General features: G+C 34.4%; 1 protein-coding gene across 2 annotated transcripts; it reads right to left on the reverse strand.

Annotated features, from left to right (window-relative positions):
• Nucleotides 1-5,149: 5,149 nt before the first annotated feature.
• Nucleotides 5,150-23,117, reverse strand: LOC125669586 (zinc finger Ran-binding domain-containing protein 2-like). 2 transcript variants are annotated; one of them, XM_048904197.2, is made up of 9 exons: nucleotides 23,025-23,117; nucleotides 17,564-17,616; nucleotides 17,100-17,217; nucleotides 13,434-13,516; nucleotides 13,250-13,332; nucleotides 13,001-13,087; nucleotides 9,062-9,321; nucleotides 8,746-8,817; nucleotides 5,150-8,293 (listed from the first exon to the last, which is right to left on the reverse strand). In XM_048904197.2, exons 1-9 carry the CDS (start codon nucleotides 23,081-23,083, stop codon nucleotides 8,287-8,289), a joined length of 822 nt encoding a protein of 273 aa, XP_048760154.2. In that variant the 5' UTR covers nucleotides 23,084-23,117; the 3' UTR covers nucleotides 5,150-8,286. The 2 variants fall into 2 exon arrangements, with proteins under 2 accessions (XP_048760154.2, XP_048760153.2); XM_048904196.2 differs by having other exon boundaries at nucleotides 5,150-8,817.
• Nucleotides 23,118-23,162: the final 45 nt, after the last annotated feature.

Genomic DNA, 23,162 nt, shown 5'->3' on the forward strand with positions numbered 1-23,162 from the left:
CAACTCTCAGTATCATAGAATAATACAACTATGAATAGAGAAAGTTGTTAATTTTATTAAATGCTGGCAACATTTGAACAATCAGTGGTAATCAAGAAATATTAATCAGCATTATTATGTCGTGCTCCTACAGAATGCAACACATTAGTGACATTACAAATTAGCACACAAATTAACAGTTCAATAGGAGCACCTTCCAAGTCCTCAGTCTCGCTGATTTTCTTTTCTATCCTTCCACCAAGAGGACAGTGTTTATAGGCCTCACTCTTACATAAGAACTATTTAGGAAGAATGATAAGTCCTATGTTAGTTCATTCTAGATGAATATTTCACAGGGACAGTTCACTAAAGCAGTTGAAGGAATTCTGTCATTTCTTCTTTGCGATTTCTGTAAGAGTGCGAGTGTTGTTAGAACGGCTTCTCTTGTTCTCGAACCACTTTTTCACCAGCTGTGCTGTTATGCCTCCCTGGATTACAATCAGCTCCATGGTGATCCAGGTTCTTCTCATACCAGTCTTCCATGGTCTGGATGGATTTCTTTGAAAATTTGTCTCGATGTCTCCCATTTGGTTGAAAATTGGCTTTGATTTCTGGTTCCTGGTGTCTTCCAGCAAGCAGAGACTATTTCACCCGACCCGTCATCTGGTCGAGTTTGTTGTTGTAATGAAGGTTGAGCACCATAAAATGGTCAGGTGGGCATGGATATCTTTTCAGGTTAAGATGCTTGGTTTTGATTTTTGCTGACTGGTTCATGTAGAATTGACACAGCTATTGAATGTCCTGTGGGTAGTCCATGTGCAATGACTTGGAATATCTGACGAATTTCCTGCTCCCGCTGGAGGAGGATGGTTTTGCTGCGAGGCTTGTATGGCTCTGTAGGGAATTCCACAAACTGTGTTGCTGGTCAGTGATGTGTGTTAAAGCTGCACACACAGGGGATGGCTCTCGCACTAAGTCGTCAAGTGACACACTGAATTGACAAGTGGACACACCCATATCGAAGTTCGATGGACCAATAGACACTGTATTGAATTCAAAAGACTCTGGTGATTGGCTGAAGTTGGTTTGGCTGTAGAAGCAGTCACTAGGCAATCTAGATTCTGAAGGTTGTTTTTTCGCACTGGAAGCATCCAGGTAGCTTAGGTCACTGAACTGTAGAGCACGAGATAAAATAACCTTAGAGTCAGTGGAATTGGACACATCACTAAAATCGGAAGCAATCACTCCATTTGATGAACTGGACACAGAAGAGTTCACGTCAGGGGAGATCACTGTGAAATCCATCTCGTGAGATGGAAACACTTTTGATGATACTGTAGATTGACCCATGGGTCCATTTTGTAATGGATTAAAGACATCTGTTAGGCTGTCCAAGTCATCTTCAGCATGAGGTAGAATATCGGAGAAACTGTCATCAAGCCCAAGCTCTAGGAAATCGTTGATCCCAAGGGTTGGAAGTTTGATGGAGAGAAGAGGGAGCAGGGATGGAGAGGTGGGCTTCTGATCCTCCACTGTTATAGGGTTGACAAGGTGGGCACTAATCTCCATTGTAGGAAGTCTTTCAGTTCTCTTTCTGACTAACTAACTTGATAATCAAACTAATATGAGTAATTGCATTAAATGTTCCCTATAATATTTATAGGGAGAGAGAGGTGGTGATTTTTCTCTGATTGGATTAATTTAATTTAATGATTTATCCACAATTATCAGTCCTCGTCTCTGATTGGTTCCTGGTAATCACATGTTTTCCTTGTTTGATTGTAATTGGATAGTCTGTAGGGATTTCTCTTCCAACTTTATAATTACAGTGATGAGTGTTTGACAATTGTTGAGGACTTGATCACATAGCTTATGTTGGCAGTCCCAGAGTGAGAAGTGTTTGGCATATTTCTCTAGCAGATAATTATGGTCATTAATTTTGGTCAGTACCTGTATTTCAGAGTGTCACTTTTCAGCTTGGGTGAAATATCTAAACTCTTTCATGTACATGTGTTTCATTTTTAACATTAATCAAAATGTACTTGATATGTTCAATCTAGCTTGTATCAATATTGATAAACTTTTTATTGAAGAGTATGTATTCCTCTATTATTATTTTTTTCTTTTTTGGAAAAAGTGTTTGAGTTTGTACCTTTTTATCATATGTCTCCCCTTCCCAGAAGGGGGACATATTGTTTTAGTGTGAATTTTTTTTTCTCATACAAAGTTTGTCCAGACCATAACTTTTTTGTATTTTGACATAGGCCTTTGGTATGCTGGGTATACCATGATAAGACAATGTATCACATGCCATTTTTGATGACTTTTGACCTTGATATTTTCCACTTTACAAATGATCCCTAAATTAAATGTTAAAAAAACTATTTTCATCTTCCTCTCAAGAACCACAGAGCCAATATCAGTCAAACTTAATTGGCACAAATCATCCATGGTTGAAAGGGATTCAAGTTTATTCAAATGAAGGACCATGTCCTCTTCAAAGTGGAGATAATCACGAAAATGCAAAAATAGGGTGGTGTCATTTAAATATTTTCTTCTCCAGAACCACTGGGCCAGAAAAGTTCAAATTCACATGAAAATTTTCCTGGTCAACAGTGCATATTCAAGTTCCAAGGGGTACGGTGGATCCACAGTAGGGGATCAAAGTTTTACATGGGAATATATAGGGAAAATCTAATCTCAAGAACCACTGGGCCAGAAAAAGTTCAATTTACGTGAAAGCTTCCTGATATAGCACAAATTTAAGTTTGTGAAAATCATGGCCCCCAAAGGTAGGGTAGGGCCATAACAGGGGATCAAAGTTTTACTTACATTTGAGTATATAGGGAAAATCTTTCCAAAAACCAGTGTCAGAAAAGTGCATGAAAATTTACAAAAGCTTCTGGACATAAGAGCTAGTAGATCCAAGTTTGTGTAATTCATAGTCCCTAGGGGTAGGATGGGGCCACAATTGGGAATCAAAGTGTTATATGCTGAGATTTATGGGGAAAATATTTAAAAATATCTCTTGAACTATTCAAGCTAGGCCTTTCATATTTTGTATATATACATTCTTTTTGGAAAGACCTTTCATGTGATGCAATGGTGTGTGATCTTGTGACCTGGCAGTTTGACCTACTTTTAATAAAAATCTGACCTATTCGATGTTCTGGAGGTAAATTTATCTTTCATATTTTGCATGTATATTTCTTATGGCAAGAGAGTCGATTTCATACCACGACCTTTGACCTTGAACTCGGAGGTATCTGGAGCGCTATTTTATGTAGGCTTTCATTATTTAGTATATATATATGCATTCTTTATGGCAAGACCTTATTTTGTGAATTTTGACCTTGGAGTTGGATCTAGCTTAAAGTCTGACTTATTCAATATCTCCCTAGCTACTTAAGATAGAGCTTTCATATTTTGTAAATACATGTAGTTTTCTTACACAAGGTCTTTCATATTATACTACGACCTTGGTCTTATCGAGAACAGCAAGATCATGTTAGTCATATTGGTGTTGAGGCATTCTGTGTTATTTGAATTCATTTTCAGTTGTGTTAATTGTGATCCTTTGGGGCTAGGTTAGGGCCACAATATGGGGTCAAATTTTTTTTATGGGAATAGATTGATAAAAGAACTCTTTTGAAAATCACAACAGCTGACCAAGGTGAGCAATGTGGTTCATGGACCTCTTGTTTTGATTACAGAAGGCAATATGCAATTTCCAAGATATCAGGTCGTTTGTGATGGCGGTACACTCAGTATTCTGTTAATAGCTTGGGTGGGTACAAGATGTATACACATATAGTATATAGACTGGCTATGTAAATAAGAATAAAAGTTATGAAAGCATTAATTTCATTTATATCAGCAGTTGGTATACAATAAACTGACCATATCAAGAATAATTTGTTTGAATTAAACCATTAAATTAAATATGAAATTATTCTTGATATTTATTTCCTCTTCTACACAAGTGATACTTCAATCTTGAAGAGGGTCATGGTTATCGATTTTTGGTGGTTGCATGACGTCTGGTAAACATCCTTTAGGCAATGATAAGCATTTGAACCCACCAAGTGAATACAAAAACATGTCTCACCATTCGCAAGAGTTCAACAATGTGAAATGACTCTTGGGCAACTCGGAAATAGCGTACATGTATTTGCATATTCCATCACTCTTATGCTCCTGTCCTATATATTATGTTCCACCTTTAGTGGCTTCATATTTTGCCAAAACACAGCCGAAATTCATACTGAATACAGGGAAATACCCATCTTCCTTTTCCTCTTTGCTCATACCCTAAATGGGCAAATTTTAAAAAAAAATGGGTATATTAAATAAATTCAGTACCCTAGAGTAGCAAAAGAATGCATTTGGTCAAAAAAAAAAACCCAGTGATTTTTTTCTGCATTCTGTAACAAAAAATGAACACTATTAGTGTGCAATGTGTAGACGTTTCTACAACACATGTATATGGAGTGACTAATCAACATAAAATCAAATAATTGGCAGCATCATTAATTATTTTAATAAATGTACTTTAAAAATTACACACGCCTCATTTGATGTGCACTATTATTCTCATCAATTAAATTGATGCACACGAATACATGTATAAGTAACCCAAACTCTTAATTGAATTTTTAAGAGCAATAATTGATTTGATGCAAGCAACAATTCCATTGAGATCATGATTTAATTATTGCATGCATTAATTGCATTGCTTATTGTTCACTTCAAATAAATTATAGCACACATCAATTCAATTGTTGATATAAATTCTTTTGAAGAAAGCAACAATTCAATTACTGAACAAAACAATTCAGCCAAGTGCCATCAATTAATGCATATATATAATAAAAAAATGACGTCATTTATTATTTCAAGAGATCAACTGATTTGTTGCATATATTAAATGAATTTATGTCATCTTCAATTATTCGAGTTTGTTAATTTAGCGCTCCATATCAATATCCTGTGATAAATACTGGAGTGTTCCAACCTGCACCCACTTGGGCCGTATTATTCTCTCCCCAAGGTAAGTAGCATAATACAATGTTTTTACACAATATGGGATTAGAAGGCCAAACCTCCTCGATGTCCATAATAAATGCACAGACAAATGCACATGTGTAGTTTAAAGCAAAATGAACATTCATCAGCAGCAAGAATTTATTTTATTATAATAACTTGATACAAACCATCAAGATATAAAAGTTTAATTAAGCATGCATTATGACCTAGTTTTGAAGGGTGGACTTCTTCATCCCTCTAATGTCAACCAATGAGGTATGTTGTAATTTCAATATTGTGCCAGATCAATGTCTTGTTCTATTTTGTGTCCACATGCAATGTATTTTTAATGAAGAGTTTGAAACACAAACAATTAACTGTATATTTTCAAAAACAACGATTTTGCTCTCCCGTTTTTCAAAAACATTTAACTGACAAATGCATGACAAAATTGCAGGCTTTAGTATGAATAATCTACCCTCCTGACATAAATTGTGTTATGAAATAGATGCCAAACTTAAAATATTTGAACACGGTGTAATTTTTGTTTATCCTGATGTTTATAACCTGTATGTGCATCTTAATTATTTTTCTGCTTTGTTACCTGCTTGGTATTTTCATTCTGACCCAACACAAAAATAACCAAAACATTATACTGGCCAATATTAGCTACAAGTGAACAACATTGCTTCCTGGTGGTGACAAATTTCAATCTCCACTATTCTTGAATCCAAAATAAAAATTGAATCCATATCATTAAGAGATTGTCTATCTCTGTGATCTCCTTAGATATACCTCGTGGGATATTAAATTCCAATTACCCACTAAGCATAGGCATTTAAAATTTTCTTCATAGGCTGAATTATTTGTGCTGATCAGTAAATTAAGGACATAAAAATTCTATTGAAAAACACCAAGGATAAAAACGTGCATGCCATAATACTTAATAACTGTGTTTCACACAGAAATACACTCAAATACTTAATAAATTTGAAATATAATAATTGTATCATTACGTCCTAAACCGGACATTTGATAAAAGTCTGACAAAATCTTTCAAAAGATTACTCTTCGAGTATCAATAACATTTTCAATTCGGATAAAAATTAATAAATAAATGTTCCACTTCTTAACTGTCAACATTAGCTCACAATCATACTGAATTTTTATGGCATCATGTTCATTTGAATAATCATTCAATCAGCAAACCAGTTCCACAATTAAGCATTAACAGGCACATCATATAAAAAACAAAGTCCTCTTTCATCTTTTACCTATTAATCTATATGTAATCTGTGGAGAGACATATATTAATAAAAGGACATACACAACTTCTGATAATTCTCTGATATTATTTTTTTTCATTCCTCGAAATTAAGAGTTCTTGTATGATTTCTGAAATTTGTTTAAATTTTATATTGTTGTGATATTTATACCATACTTTGAATATCGGTCTGGTATCACCTAACTAGTAATACAAGAGTCCCGAGTTTGAGACCCGATTAATCCAAAGATTCTCTCCTTCTTTACTACAATAATGTCCATTTATACAACTTACTGTAATACACAAGAGATGACTTTACATTTTTACTTGCAACAACCAGGAACTATCAAAATATGCCAACTCTAAAACAGACAAGAGGTTTTGAAAAAATGAGATACAATGCAAGTTAATTGTCCATTAAATGTTGTGAAAAATTACATGTCCTAAATTTGTTGCATGACAGAAAATGCATTATTTACATGAATGTTGCTTCACAGAGTGCAATTTCAAAGGAGCTAAAACTCTTCATTGCCCAAAATCCTTGAGGGCATAACTTGCATATGCAGATCATGAACTTAAGTAAGGACAACAAATCGTACTACTTTTCTCAATGGAGACTTTTTTTAACCTTTGAGATACATCTGCATTTGAGTACATATATACATGTTCCTGTGCAATTTGATATATTTGGATTTTTCGATATTCGTAAACTTGAACCTGCAAAAAATATTGAATCAGCTGAAAAGCCTTATATATGGTGTTCAAAATGGTCATATCTTCATTATGAGAAAAACCAGGAAATTCTTCCAATTCCGCTCATAATTTCAGGAACGATAGTATTTCATTTATTTATGACTTTTCCTTACCACTACAATTCAAAGATTTCATTTTTAGAAAGATAAACACTGTATAAGGCATAGTAATATTACATTTCTCGTCAAATTTGATCAGCAAAACTTTTAATACCCCTCCCCCCTTTTTATAGAAGCAAAGAAATGAAAAAAGTTCAAATTCTCACTATCAACAATTGACAGTTCTTCTAATGCATGTACATGCATTGTATCTGTGGATCAAATATGGAAATGCCATGAATGAAATGATAAACTAAATCCCCTAACTTGGTTTAAAGTGATGACAACAACACTAAACTTCATTAAGTATATTCTTAATGCAAAAGATTATGAATCCTACATTCCATCACAAACTCGACAACAAAATAAACCTCTATATCAAAAGTACGAGTCGTAGAGAACATTCCTGGATAAACACAATTTTCTTATCTTCTATGGTTCCAACAAGTTAGTTTCACCTTATACGAAAAATAATTTCGTAGAGTAAATATGACATGTACACCCTTTATACCACTAACAATCTTCTGAGTTAACATCCTTTCATGATCAATCTTCTTTTACATTCACCAATTGATGATGGGGCAAAAGTGCAGACATACACTGAAGGTGTACATGAAGCACATTCAGATCCATTCATACAAGTGAGGGTGGAAATCTACCAATATACAACTGAAATCTTTCACCAGTATACACACTCAAGTCCTACTTCAAAAAAATGTCTGAAATAAGGGTCAAAATTTACCAATGTTCATGAAACACTAAAAGTCCTACAAATGAGGGAGAAATTTACCAATATATACGAAACATACTGTAATCCTATTTCATATAAAATGAGAGTGAAATTCACCAATATACATGAAACAAACTGACATCCTCCTTCACAGACTGGAAAATACTCTCAAAGATCCACAACAGACTGCTTAAATTTTGACCAAAATTACATGTACTACTCCACAACTGCCAAATGTTAATATTTCTCTTCTTTTTTTTTTCATGGTTTTGTATATGATGACTGTATGACTAAATAAACTAGTTTCTTGTACTGAAGAAAATCTTGCTGTGGTACAGGAAAACAGACAAAAAGCAAATTTTTTTAAAACAACCAAAAAACCCAGCAATGGCTACTGCTTTCCTGCTCTGAACATCATCAGCATCAGTTTCTGGATTTCAAGACCTGCAACGAGAAACCCAATGTAGGTTTACTCAATGTTAGGGATAAAAGCCATCACGTTACTGTCTATTTCCAACATAAGTAGAAATAATTGTTTAATCATATCTGGCTCAAGTCTAATTGTGCGATTGAATATCTTGTCACAACATTAAACACATTCTCTGTAATAAGCTTTTTAGGACATGAAGAAAAATAAATTTGAAATGTATGCAACCTTTCATGTATTATCAAATATTGCATACATGTATTCATTACAAAATAACATGCATTCAGTATAAACACTACACACTATTTACACATTCAAATGATCTGTGTATTTAGTAAGGAAATACAACCAATACTTCGTTATTTATCAGCTATCTGTATAATCAAAGATTTGGTCCTCAAATTATAATCTGTGATCTTAATTTCTGTATTTCCCTCATGGGGTCATAACCCTTTCTTTTATATCAAACCTCGACCGTCGTGATCTTCGCCTGTCTCTTGATCTTGACCTGCTTCTGGACTCTCTGATAGGAGATCTGGATCTGAAACAAAAAAAATAGGGTTTTCAATAAAAACAATTATATACATTTTAAAGCTATAAAAAGAATTTCATAAATATAACTTCCATTACAAGTTGTGGTAACTATTAGGCTTACAACAGAAGATACAGATTGATTTTCAAAACCAACTCTGATAACATAATCTATATAAACTACAAATGAAACCCAAAAAAAATGATAACGACCTTTGACCCATACCAAGGTGAAACCCTGTGTCACCCGTTACCTTGACCTAGACTGTCTTCTCCTTTCACCACGGGACCTGGACCTAGATCGAGAGCTTGAACGGGACCGGGAAGACCTTGATGATCTTGATGATGAGCCTGATGAACGGGATGAACCAGATGAAGAGCTTCTGGATCTGGACTTCGATCTTGATTTCGTAGTTGTTTTGTTGTCATCATCATCGTCACTACCACCAAGATCATATGCACCCAAGTCACCATCATCTTCCTCCTCCTCATCTTCCTCCTCCTCTTCATCATCCTGTACAAATAATTCAGATATTGACAATCATTATCAGAGTCCAAAACTTCTATATCAGAGGAACAATGCTGTCTGCTATAATGACCTGCTTAGCTTCTGGATCATTTGCACATTGACATGTATCAGCCTATCAAGAATAAGTCTGTGTGATAAAGCATTCTCCAATATTATTCATTGCTCAAAATGTGGGACACCAATTGATATCCTGGCAGTCGCAGACTGATATGTGCAAAGCAATATGCCCCTCCTTCTACAAAGGGGGTGGGGGGGGGGCATAAAAAATTATTAGAATAAACAGAAATTGCCATTTTAATAATCATTACAAAGGCTATATATATTGATTTGGCAATTTCAATCAAACTTAGCACAAAATATCCTTATATAAAGAGAATTCAATCTTACTCAAGGAGCATGCCCTCTTTCAAGGGGAGATAATATGGAAAGTGTAAAATTAGGATAGAGCTTTTTTTTTTATCCCCCCCCCCCCCCCCCCCCCCCCCCGAATGAAGTTTAGGGGGATATACAGTGGAGCCTCGTTAATCCGGACACTTTGGTTCCCAGCAAAATCGTCCGGATAAATGGAGCGTCCGGATAATTGAATCGCATATTTTCTAGCTTTGCATAAGTAGCCAATATGTGCCTACTTTATTGATGCATAGTGAATTAAACACATTCTATCATTGGATTTAACCATTTGCATTAGTAAATAAATTATGATAATGTTAACATTTACATGTATTTCAAAGCACTAAAATCTAATGTACGTGTTCAGTGTATTTGCCTGTGCCTACATTGTACATACATATGACCCCTAAAACAAATATACAAAACTGTGTACCGTATGCACTAAAACAAATAATGAAGCACTTTATGTAACTATAAGTAATTAAATCATTAGTAACTAACATAATCATTTACATTTCAAACATTTCATCACACTTTTACTTCTTAAAGAGGCCGGTAATTTCCATCTGTCACGATTCACGGGTTCGGCGGTCTGTTAAAACAATCTTCATCGTCCAAAGTTGATATAAGAATTTCGTGATTATCATGTCAGTTGACAACATTCTTTAACCAAAATTCAATCTGCCAGACTTTATATTTCTTATTCTATAATTATCCAAGACAATATCAGGAGAACAAAATCATTTAAGCTCGTAATATCAAGACCTACTACTGCTTTGATCTAGTCACGCGCACTTATTATTTTCATGATGCGATAATAACGGAACAAAACTCGGGTGAAACTAACAATACAGGTACATACATAATTTAATTGTCATTTTCCTTTAAATGGTAATTTTCTCACTTCTACCCAGAGTTTAAAAATTCGAAAGCAATAAAGCTCTACAACATCGTAAGAAGAATCAATCGTACACAGGTACATTCTACATGCGCGACATTCTAAACGTTAAAAAATCATACTATATATACATGTGCATGAACATACATGTATATTTCACGCCAATCAACAGAATAAAATCCAGAATCTAGAAGTATAATCTACACTCTTTAGATTTGAATAAGCCGATATGAATTTACGAATCAGTACAACTGATACGTGTAGCAGTTAAAAAAATTATCATTACGGCATGATGTTTAATTTATTAATACTATTAGGGTATTGATCAAGACTATAAAATAATATGCTACAGATTTATTTACAAAATTCAACACTACACGCAATAAAGATCTTATGTGCGAAAATTGGCAATACAATGTCTCGATCGGCACGTACTATCTAACGGACTTATCATCACACACCACCTAATTGGAGGGAGGTGTTGACAGGGTACAGGTAATCGCTTCAATTAGACAGTTTGGCTTGTTTTCTTTATGATTTACACCTTGCTAAAATTGTCCGACACAGACCTTCCCTAAACAAATTACCGTCCGGATTAACGGTACAATTTTCAATGCATTATAACGTTTTGTAGTAAAAAGTGACCGTCCGGATCCGGAACGCGAATTTCCGGATTAATGATGCAAAATAATGTATAAAAATTCCGTTCCCAAGAAAAATCGTCCGGAAGGTGAATCGTCCGGATTAATGGCGTCCGGATTACCGAGGCTCCACTGTATAGGAATCACTCTGTCTGTGCAGATTCGTGGCCATAACTTCTTTGTTCTTTGACATAGGCATACCATATTTGGCACACAGGTGGATCACCATGAAACGATGTGTCGAGTACCTTCATGACCTCTATACGACCTTGACTCTTGACCTCAAGGTCAAAATTAAAGGGTTTTTTTTTTTACAATGGATTCGTGTCCGGGCCATAACTTCTTTGTTCTTTGACATAGGCATACCATATTTGGCACACAGGTGGATCACCATGAGACAATGTGTCAAGTACCTTAATGACCTCCATATGACCTTGACCCCAAGGTCAAAATTAAAGGGTTTTTTTTACAATGGATTTGTGTACAGGCCACAACTTCTTTGTTCTTTGACATAGGCATACCATATTTGACACATGAGTGTATCACCATGAGACGATGTGTCGGGTACCTTCATGACCTCCATATGACTTCCATATGACCTTGAGGTCAAAATTAAAGGTTTTTACAATGGATTCATGTCAGGGCCATGACTTTTTTGTTTGACATAGGCATACCATATTTGACACATGAGTGTATCACCATGAGACGATGTGTCGGGTACCTTCATGACCTCTATATGACCTTGAACCTCAAGGTCAAAATTGATTATAGGGTTTTGACATAGTCATACCATAAGACATGGGTGTATCACCATGAGACTATGTCATGTACATTCATGACCTCTTTACGACCTTGACCTTTGATCTCAAGGTCAAAATTATAGGTTTATGCCATGGATTTATGTTCGGACTATATCTTCCATTTTCTTCTACAAAGGCATACCTTATTTTTACACTCAGGAAAGAGGTAATTTATACCTATTAACAACATCCTTTGGGAGATTGGGGTAAGCGGGGGGTATTCTTAGTGAGCATTGCTCACAGTACCCCTTGTTTTAAAAGCCCCAAGAACCACTGGACCAGAAAAGCAACTTCCATGAAAGCTGCATTATATAATGAAGATTCTATTTTATTAAGAATTGGTAATCTTAGTATATTTATTTCATGAGTTTTAGAGTATGAACACAAAAAACACTGTATATGAGAACATAATTCAATTCAGTATAAATTCTGAAGGTTGCTATGTGGTGAAAATAAGGAGCTCATAATTATACACGTATTCACATCGTAACTATGACTTGCTCACAAATCTCACTAGAAAGGATTCCAAAACTAAGTTTAGAAAATTTACAATTAATTTACAATCATTCAACTTGCATTAAATTTTTGTCACTTCACATTATTCATTTCATGCAGGTGACTACAAAAACAGACAGTGGCTCATTGAGCAATATGTAAATAATGACTAGTAAATAATCATATTTTTCACAACTCCAGCCATTCAGTTTCTTGTATGATAATATAGCCAAGTTTGGAAGGGGACATTTTTGCATTGATAACATACATGTATGGATAATGAATTAACAAAAAGTGACTTATATCTGGTTTTCATGGGTGGTCAGTATTGTGAGAATTTCTGTGTAAGGAACATAAAAGATTCTGGCAGGGATGTTTGAAATTAGTTGATTTGAAGGGGGGGGGGTCAATTTAGAGAGGAACTGTTTTTTGAAACTTACATATTGTGGCACTGGTGGGGGTGGTCGTGATGGTGGAGCTGCTTTTTCCTCTGTAGATCCCCTGAATTTCTTTCTTTTCCTACCAAACTGAAATTAAAATCACATTTCCTGGAAACTTGAAACTCCAGCATCTATGCACATAGAATTCTTGTAATTGTTTTACCTTGAGTTTTATCAAATCAAAGTGGGATTAAACTTGTCATTTATGCAAATAGTAAACTTATTTCCAAATTTTTATTCAAAACATACCTCATCATATTCATCGTTATCATCTTCTTTTCTCTCCTTGTATTCAACAATTTCATCCCGCTCCATGTAACCACCACCAAACCCTACAGAAGACAACACAACCAGATGTCACCAGGTAAGGCAAGTGTTGACTGCTGTAATAATTCTCTAATCTCTTTAATGTGTTATCAAAATCAGTACGAACCAGTTCTCTGTTCTTGTTTACCATACTTCGGTGCATTACAGACATTGCAGGTCATTCTTCTTGCCCAGTTGACATTGGCACAACTGTACAATAAAAATGAGTTATTGTATGTACATGTATCAGCTTTACAACAAAAGAGAGTAATTTATACGAATATCAACTGTGCAATCAAAGATTTATTATGTGTCTCAATTTTATAATAAAAGAGAATTATTATGTGTACTGGTATCAACTGTGCAATCAAAGATTTATTACATGTACCAACTATACAATGAAAGAGATATTACGTGTTTCAAATGTACACACAAAGAGATATTATGTGTATCAAAATTACAATAAAAGAAAGTAATTCATATGAATATCAACTGTACAATCAATGATTTATTACGGGTATCAACTATACAATGAAAGAGATATTACGTGTATCAACTTTACAATAAAAGAGAGTTATTACATGCATTGATCAACTGTTTTGTGTATAAACTTCACAAATAAAGAGATTATTATATGTATCATAACAAGAGTACCACAAACAGTACAACATATGCCCATTAGACCTTCAGTGCAATATCTGTATCCATGATTAGAAAAGGTCCAGAAAACTATTTGACCTACTTTTAGCCCTTAAGTAGGTCATGGTGCACCAATCAAGTTGAAATGTGAACTGATTATATATTTTTCTGAGAGGGAAGTTGTGACAAAATTTCAGGGCAAATACCTGTATTCATATTGAAAAAAAAATCTGGAAAACAAAAACAAGGTTTTTCTATTAAGTGATACTACGGCTTTGACCTTAAGAAACAATAGACATCATCCACTTGGCAAAAGGTGTATGTGTACCAAGTTTGACGGTCCTAGCCCCAACAGTTCAGTCTGTATCCTGCCTACAAGGTTTTCCTACCAATTGATACTATGGCTTTGACCTTGAAGAACAAAAGGCATCCTCCACTTGGAATGAGGAGTATGTGTACCAAGTTTGACGGTCCTATCCTCAATAGTTCTGTCTGTATTCTGTCTACAAGCTTTTCCTATTATCTGATACTATGACCTTGACCTTGAAAAACAATAGACATCTCCCTTTCATCATGGTGATTTAATATACCAAATTATAAGATCCTAGCTCCAATAGTTCGGTCTGTATTCTGCCTACAAAGTTTTCCTATTAACTGATACTATGATCTTAACTTTTGACCTTGAAAAACAATAGGCATCTTCCTTTCATCATGGTGATCAAATGTACCAAGTTGTAAGATCCTGGAGCTTACGGTTTATCTTGAATTTTGCCTACAAGGTCCATACAGACAGACCACACTATACCATAATACGTCCCCGTCTTTGACGAGCATATAGAAATAAATAGTAACTATGAAATCAAAGAATTATTATATCATCAACTAAACAATCAAAGAAAGATACTAAATGTATCAATTTGATAATTCTTCTATAACCCTAATGTATATAAATATTTAACAACAATTCCTATACATTGTACTTTTAAAGGAATACTATATGATCATGATTAAAGTTAGCCATGTTTGTTCCTGACTTTTGCTCAGAAAAGCTCCTTTGAACATTTAGTTCAGATGATCTAAATCATACACTACTTAAAAATGAATCAAATATTTTATCAGATAGACGTGATATCAGCTAAACTATAACAGGACTAATACCCCCTGCAGGGCACATTAGATGGCGGGAAATAGTGAAATAGAATAAACACATCTTTGGACGTGAATAGGAACTCTCATTTTCTTGAGAGCAATTAATGTAAAAGCAAGACTATATTTTCTGCAGTAGAGTATTACTCAGAATATTTAAGATATGCTTAATATAACTTTTGAATATTATTTCATGGATAACTGTTCAACATACATGAGAGGCAGTGAACAACACATCTTTTATTAACAAATCATATCCACACACAATGATTCCATTAAAACCTCTCCTAAACTTATGCAGTAGTCTCTGTGAGAGAACAGGTTGTTACAAAATCTAAAAGAAAATGACTCAAGTTCATAAGTTAAAAAACCACCTTTAATATCAAAATATCCATGATTTCCTTGAATGTCAAAAAATCTAAATAAAAATGACAGGTGCACAACATCAAGTTTGAATAAATACTCTAGATAATGACAACATGGAAAAAAAAAATCCATAACTTCCTTAAATGTTATAAATTCTCAATCAAAAGAGCAGGTGCACAACTTTATTACATGTATATATAAGATATACTGTGGCATCATCATTGTTCGTGGGGGATTGATGTTCGTGGATTTCGTGGGTCACTCTTACCCAGGAATTTACATGTTCTCAAACGTTTTTTAAAACCAAGTAGAGTTATCTCTCCTAGTGACATCATATTGCTTACGCACAAAATTACGTCCCCACGAACCAGCAAAATTTTGCTTACCCATGAACATTGGCCCCCATGAATTAAAATTATTATTATTATTATTTTATTCATTTATAAAGCGCAAAATTACATATAGTTTCTATGCGCTGTACAATGTTTGTGCTAATAATAATTGATAATATACTAATAAAAGTCCCGAAAGAGCTATAAAGAAAATGATAAAACAATAGAAAGAATTAAAATAAAACATGGTAGTAAAATGACAAAGTGGTTGACTTTGACTTGACAAGATACAATTTTGGCATACAGGTATTCGTATACTGGATCAAAATTCAGTCTGCAAGAGCTTGCACATGTAATCCTTGATATTACACTGAATTTTACATTCACAGGGCATATTCACACTTGAACAAAAGTGTTTTTAGGTTCTTGCAGAATGCTCCATGTGCCTAAAATGGTTCCACAGTATACATTAAAGTTTTAATTCAATTTGTTCATCAGTGTTTAAAGATACCTATACTCTGAACAAATGATGTCTATGGATGGATAAGTAATCCAGTATTCCCCCTTAAACTTAGTTTGCAAGGGGGGGGGGGGGGTTATAAAAATTTCACCAAAAAATGCATAAAAGCAAATAGTGACTTGATGCATAAGTTTTCCATCCAATTTTACAGTTGATATCCCGATGATACACTTATCACTTAATTCTTTAAATGATTTTCTAAAACCATGAATAATACTTTATTTAGATGGATATGTTATGAACTATATCCTATGGTTAACATTACATACTTCAAAATGATGTTTTGAACACGAAAGTGATGCAAAATAACTTAATTTTTAGCTAATGCAGGTACATGTATCATAAAAAAAACTTTGAACGAATATCAATTAGCTTATCATCATTTGAACAAACTTTAAATGATTTATTAATGAATTTGCAATATTGTAGTCCTACAGGAATTATGAACATTCTAACATTTTAGGGGAACAGCTACAGTTATCTTTCCTTTACACATCTTTGGATGTAATTGCAGGTGTGATTCACACCTTATACGATTTTACTATATTCTTGAATCTACTACTTTGTTGGTGTATGAAAAACTGTCAAACAATCAAACAAATGATTTCTTTTTCACCAATTTCAACTTTACAACTTGAATATCACTGCCAAGTCTAATGACTTTTACAATAAAATTTGAGAGTGTACCTATGAGTTAAATTTGATTTATATGCACAAGTTTTGCTAAAAATAAAGCAGCTGAGATGAAATTTTGGAAGAAAATAAGGTACATCTGGTGCAATTATCTTACCTCTTGCACTGCCAGTCATCTGCACTAAACAAACCCTTGCTTTTTTCTGCCAACTGCTTGCCAATCTCTGTCCCACCCTTTTTAAAAACAGTTCCATCTTTCTTTTCTGTCGAAACAACTGCAGATGATTTAATCATATGTTGTCAATTTCATTGAATATACTGTGGTTTCATCAATATTGGTTGAACACCAAATTTTCGTAGTTGAACAAAAGTCAAATGATCAATGAAGTACAAAATGAAAGAAGAAAAGTATAAAGGAGGGTATCTGTCTATGAAAGTGATGAAACTGTATTCTTTGGCAAACCAAGATTTGATGCCCAAGAAATTCATGAAACCACAGTGCCATGAGATATGCCAATCAAAACTTGAAAAAAACAAAACAATACAGTTTACTTTAGAAATTTAGAAGTGTTCTAAGCAGAATTCAAACTTTTTCAACTGAATTAGTTTATAATACATCACCTTTGCCACATCTATTGCATTCACTTCTTCTTGAAAAATTTACATTCCCACACCTAAACATAAAAACCATAATCTTTAATATATTATCTGTAAAAAAAAATTTTAAAATTGATTAAATTCCTACATTAACTTATATCCACTTACATCCAGAAGTACTGCTCAGTGGTATAACTTACTACAGTATTACACAATACAGTGGTATAACTTACTACAGTATTACACAATACAGTGGTATAACTTACTACAGTATTACACATATTACAGTGGTATAACTTACTACAGTATTACACAATACAGTGGTAAAACTTACTACAGTATTACACATATTACAGTGGTATAACTTACTACAGTATTACACATATTACAGTGGTATAACTTACTGCAGTATTACAAATATTACAGTGGTAAAACTTACTACAGTATTACACATATTACAGTGGTAAAACTTACTACAGTATTACAGTGGTAAAACTTACTGCAGTATTACACAATACAGTGGTATAACTTACTACAGTATTACACATATTACAGTGGTAAAACTTACTACAGTATTACACATATTACAGTGGCATAACTTACTACAGTATTACACATATTACAGTGGTAAAACTTACTGCAGTATTATACAATACAGTGGTATAACTTACTACAGTATTACACATATTACAGTGGTATAACTTACTGCAGTATTGCACATATTACAGTGGTATAACTTACTACAGTATTACACATATTACAGTGGTATAACTTACTGCAGTATTGCACATATTACAGTGGTATAACTTACTGCAGTATTACACATATTACAGTGGTATAACTTACTGCAGTATTACACATATTACAGTGGTATAACTTACTGCAGTATTACACATATTACAGTGGTATAACTTACTGCAGTATTACACATATTACAGTAGTATAACTTACTGCAGTATTACACATATTACAGTGGTATAACTTACTACAGTATTACACATATTACAGTGGTATAACTTACTACAGTATTACACATATTACAGTGGTATAACTTACTGCAGTATTACACATATTACAGTGGTATAACTTACTTTAGTATTACACATATTACAGTGGTAAAACTTACAACAGTATTACACATATTACAGTGGTATAACTTACTGCAGTATTACACAATACAGTGGTATAACTTACTACAGTATTACACATATTACAGTGGTATAACTTACTACAGTATTACACATATTACAGTGGTATAACTTACTGCAGTATTACACAATACAGTGGTATAACTTACTACAGTATTACACATATTACAGTGGTATAACTTACTGCAGTATTACACATATTACAGTGGTATAACTTACTGCAGTATTACACATATTACAGTGGTATAACTTACTGCAGTATTACAAATATTACAGTGGTAAAACTTACTGCAGTATTACACATATTCCAGTGGTAAAACTTACTACAGTATTACACATATTACAGTGGTATAACTTACTGCAGTATTACACATATTACAGTGGTATAACTTACTTTAGTATTACACATATTACAGTGGTAAAACTTACAACAGTATTACACATATTACAGTGGTATAACTTACTGCAGTATTACACAATACAGTGGTATAACTTACTACAGTATTACACATATTACAGTGGTATAACTTACTGCAGTATTACACAATACAGTGGTATAACTTACTACAGTATTACACATATTACAGTGGTATAACTTACTGCAGTATTACACATATTACAGTGGTATAACTTACTGCAGTATTACACATATTACAGTGGTATAACTTACTGCAGTATTACAAATATTACAGTGGTAAAACTTACTGCAGTATTACACATATTCCAGTGGTAAAACTTACTACAGTATTACACATATTACAGTGGTATAACTTACTGCAGTATTACACATATCACACAATAACCTATATATACTAGAGGAAAAAAGAAACTGCATTATAAAACTTAGTATAATTTTTCTATATTTATTGTTTATATTTATAAAACCTAAACAATCGATAAAGGTGATGTTTTTTAACAATATCGGATAGTACCCTACTCAGATGCACGGATTTTTTCATGGTTAGTGAACACGTTGTTTATGGAAGTGTTCGTACGCACGAGTTTTACTGGCCAATACTGTTTGGAGTAAGAAGTGTAAAAGGTTTGTTTGGACACTATTCGTTAAGGAAAGCACTTTAGTTTTGACAAAATTTACCCTTCTGTCATGCCACGACTCAGCAAAAACCAACATAATCGTGCTGTTGGGATGCTTCAAGCTGGAATGGCACAAAATATCGTAGCAAGACATTTTGGAGTTCATCGGAACACCATCCAGTCATTATGGAGATGTTTCCAACAATCTGGTAACACTCGGGATCGACCACGTTCTGGGTGTCCTCGTGTGACGTTGCGTCGACAGGACAACCACAATAGACTTGTGCAGCTGAGAAATCGTTTCCAGACAGCAAGTTTGACTGCTTGTAGCATTCCTGGACTTCAACCAATCAGTCCAACAACTGTGCATAATCCTCTGCGCGAGCACAACATCAGACCAAGACGTCCAGCAGTGCGCCCAATACTGCTTTAACGTCATCGTATTGCTAGACTAGCGTGGTGCAGACGACATCTGCGATTCAGAATACAGGACTGGGCCAATATTATCTCACTGATGAATCCAGATTTCATTTGGATAGCAATGGCGGCCCTTGTAGAGTGTATCGTCGCGTTGGGGTGTGGTACCAGGATGCTCACTAAGAATACTCCCCGCTTACCCCAATCTCCCAAAGGGTGTTGTTAATAGGTATAAATTACCTTTTTCCTGAGAGTAAAAATATGGTATCCCTTTGTAAAAGGAAATGGAAGATATAGTCCGAACACAAATCCATGGCATAAACCTATAATTTTGACCTTGAGATCAAAGGTCAAGGTCATAAAGCGGTCATGAATGACTCATAGTCTCATGGTGATACACCCATGTCTTATGGTATGACTATGTCAAAACCCTATAATCAATTTTGACCTTGAGGTCAAAGTTAAAGGTCATGAAGGTACCCGACACATCGTCTCATGGTGATACACTCATGTGTCAAATATGGTATGCCTATGTCAAAGAACAAAGAAGTTATGGCCCTGACACAAATCCATTGTAAAAACCTTTAATTTTGACCTTGAGGTCAAGGTCATATGGAGGTCATGAAGGTACATGACACATCGTCTCATGGTGATACACTCATGTGTTAAATATGGTATGACTATGTCAAAGAAGAAAGAAGTTATGGCCCGGACACGAATGCATTGTAAAAAACCTTTAGTTTTGACCTTGACATCAAGGTCATATAGAGGTCATGAAGGTACTCGACACATCGTCTCATGGTGATCCACCTGTGTGCCAAATATGGTATGCCTAAGTCAAAGAACAAAGAAGTTATGGCCCAAACACGAATCTGCACAGACAGACAGACCTCCTATATACCCCCTTCGTTCGTTCGGGGCGTATAATTATTCAGCTCCATGTGATACCCTTCATACAGAGACAGCAAATTCACATCACTCTGCAGCAAGACAATCCAAGGCCACATGTTGCACGTGTAGTCAGGGACTTTTTGTTCAACAGAATGTTGATGTCTTGCCTTGGCCAACTGATTCCCCTGGTTTATTGCCAATTGAGCAGGTCTGGGATGAAATGGAACGACGTCTACACCGTTTACCAAATCAGCCAGTGACATTGGCTGATTTAGGCCAGGCTTTAACCAACATCTGGAACAACATCCTTCAAGCATTTCTGAACACTTTAGTGGCATCAATGAGGTGCCGGTGTCAAGAATGCGTGAATGCAAATGGTGGTCACACGCGTTATTAACTTTGTTAATTCAAGTTCAAATACCAGTGTCTTTCGAGTGTGCTGAAATTGATGTTATTCGACGTTAACATTAATGGATTATGAAATGTTGAAATGAATACATTTGTTAACAGTATTACAAAAAATAAAATTTGTTCATTATTTTTTCATATATCAAATAATGCAGTTTTTTTCCCCACTAGTATACAAATATCTTGTAATTTAGGAATTGACAGAGTTGTTAGCAGGCAGCCACACCTACAGGTAGAGAATGGAAATAACACAGGTTTATATGCCCGCCACTCTCTTGTAGCAAAATGTACCCATGTATTTACACATAATACAGTATGTATGTGAACTTACAACAGAGAGTGTGGTATGTATAAAAGAACGATAATTCATTATCTTAATCAAAAAGTTATTTTTCAATTCATGGTATGAAATTCCCTACAAGAAGAGACCCCCCCCCCCCAAATAAGGAAGGTATAATGAATAAATATAATAATAATGATAAAATATTAAAATAAAAATTAATGAATATAAAAGGGGAAAAATAAACACACGAGATGCGGTTCCTTTAATGATATTTGATCCCATTTCAGGAATGCTGTACACACTGCGCACTTTGAATGGTCTTTTTTTTCCCCAATTAAATTTTTACTTATTTTGTTTTCAGTAATTCATTATTTTCATATTCTGAAACAAAAGAATAAGTCTATTCACAGATATGAAATGCAATGCCTGTGATGAGAAATAAACTGAAAAAGTTAGATTTTTGTGCGATTTACTAATAGTAAGTCATATCACCCCTTTTGGGCCTCTAGCTGTTTTACAAAATGAGGTGACGCATGCGACGAAGTCATTGTTTATCATGGAGGCAAATTTGACAGCGAAAATATGTAGTGTTTGAAATGACGACGATTATCGTTGCTTTAGCGTGGAATTTAATGGTTTCAATTGTATTCCCTTGCAGAAAAATCATTCATGAATTGATTTATGTAAGTTTTCAAACGATTCACATCAAATGTAAGCTGAAATAAATTCAAACTGAAGCGCAACTGATTTCCCACATACTTTATGAAGGCTTGAACAGAAACGAGGGGGATAGGAAAGACCGAATATAAATAACCCCCTCAATTACACCTGACTTAGGAGACTAATATCAGCAAATGCAGTGACCAACAATTGTTAAAAAATCCAAAATCTTCTTTAAATTTTATACTGACACATGAACTCTTGTTATCTCATGGATAATCAAAATCTACTGAGATTCTGCATACAATATAAACCACAACAAGCACAAGTCCAGGACAACACCGGAGTCTGTTCTCAACAAAATCCTACAGAAAACCCAATACTTCACCTTTCATTGCTTGAAACATTCTAAAAGAGTAATCTTCATGCTTAAATACATGTTCTGTTAAAGAAAATGGTAACAATGCTAGCTTTTCATGCAATATGATTGGGACAGATCAGCTAGGACAGGGAGATTACTCCTCTACTTGGTGTTGCAGCAAAGTACATTTAGAATGGTCAAATTCAGCAAAATCTAACAGCATCGCGTCGTAAAGAAATGCATCCATTCTAAAACATTAATAAGCACTGATAGTAAGCTTACTTTGGATCTTGACAGACCCAATCTCCCTCATTAGGTTTAAATCGCCCAGAACCAGACATCGCCAACACCGACTTTTTTCTGATATTAAGTCTTACTTTGGGATATTCGTTGATGTAAATATTTTTTGCTGAAAATTGT

This window comes from Ostrea edulis, chromosome 4 (genome assembly GCF_947568905.1).
Source record: "Ostrea edulis chromosome 4, xbOstEdul1.1, whole genome shotgun sequence".
In the NCBI taxonomy this organism is placed as follows: domain Eukaryota; kingdom Metazoa; phylum Mollusca; class Bivalvia; order Ostreida; family Ostreidae; genus Ostrea; species Ostrea edulis.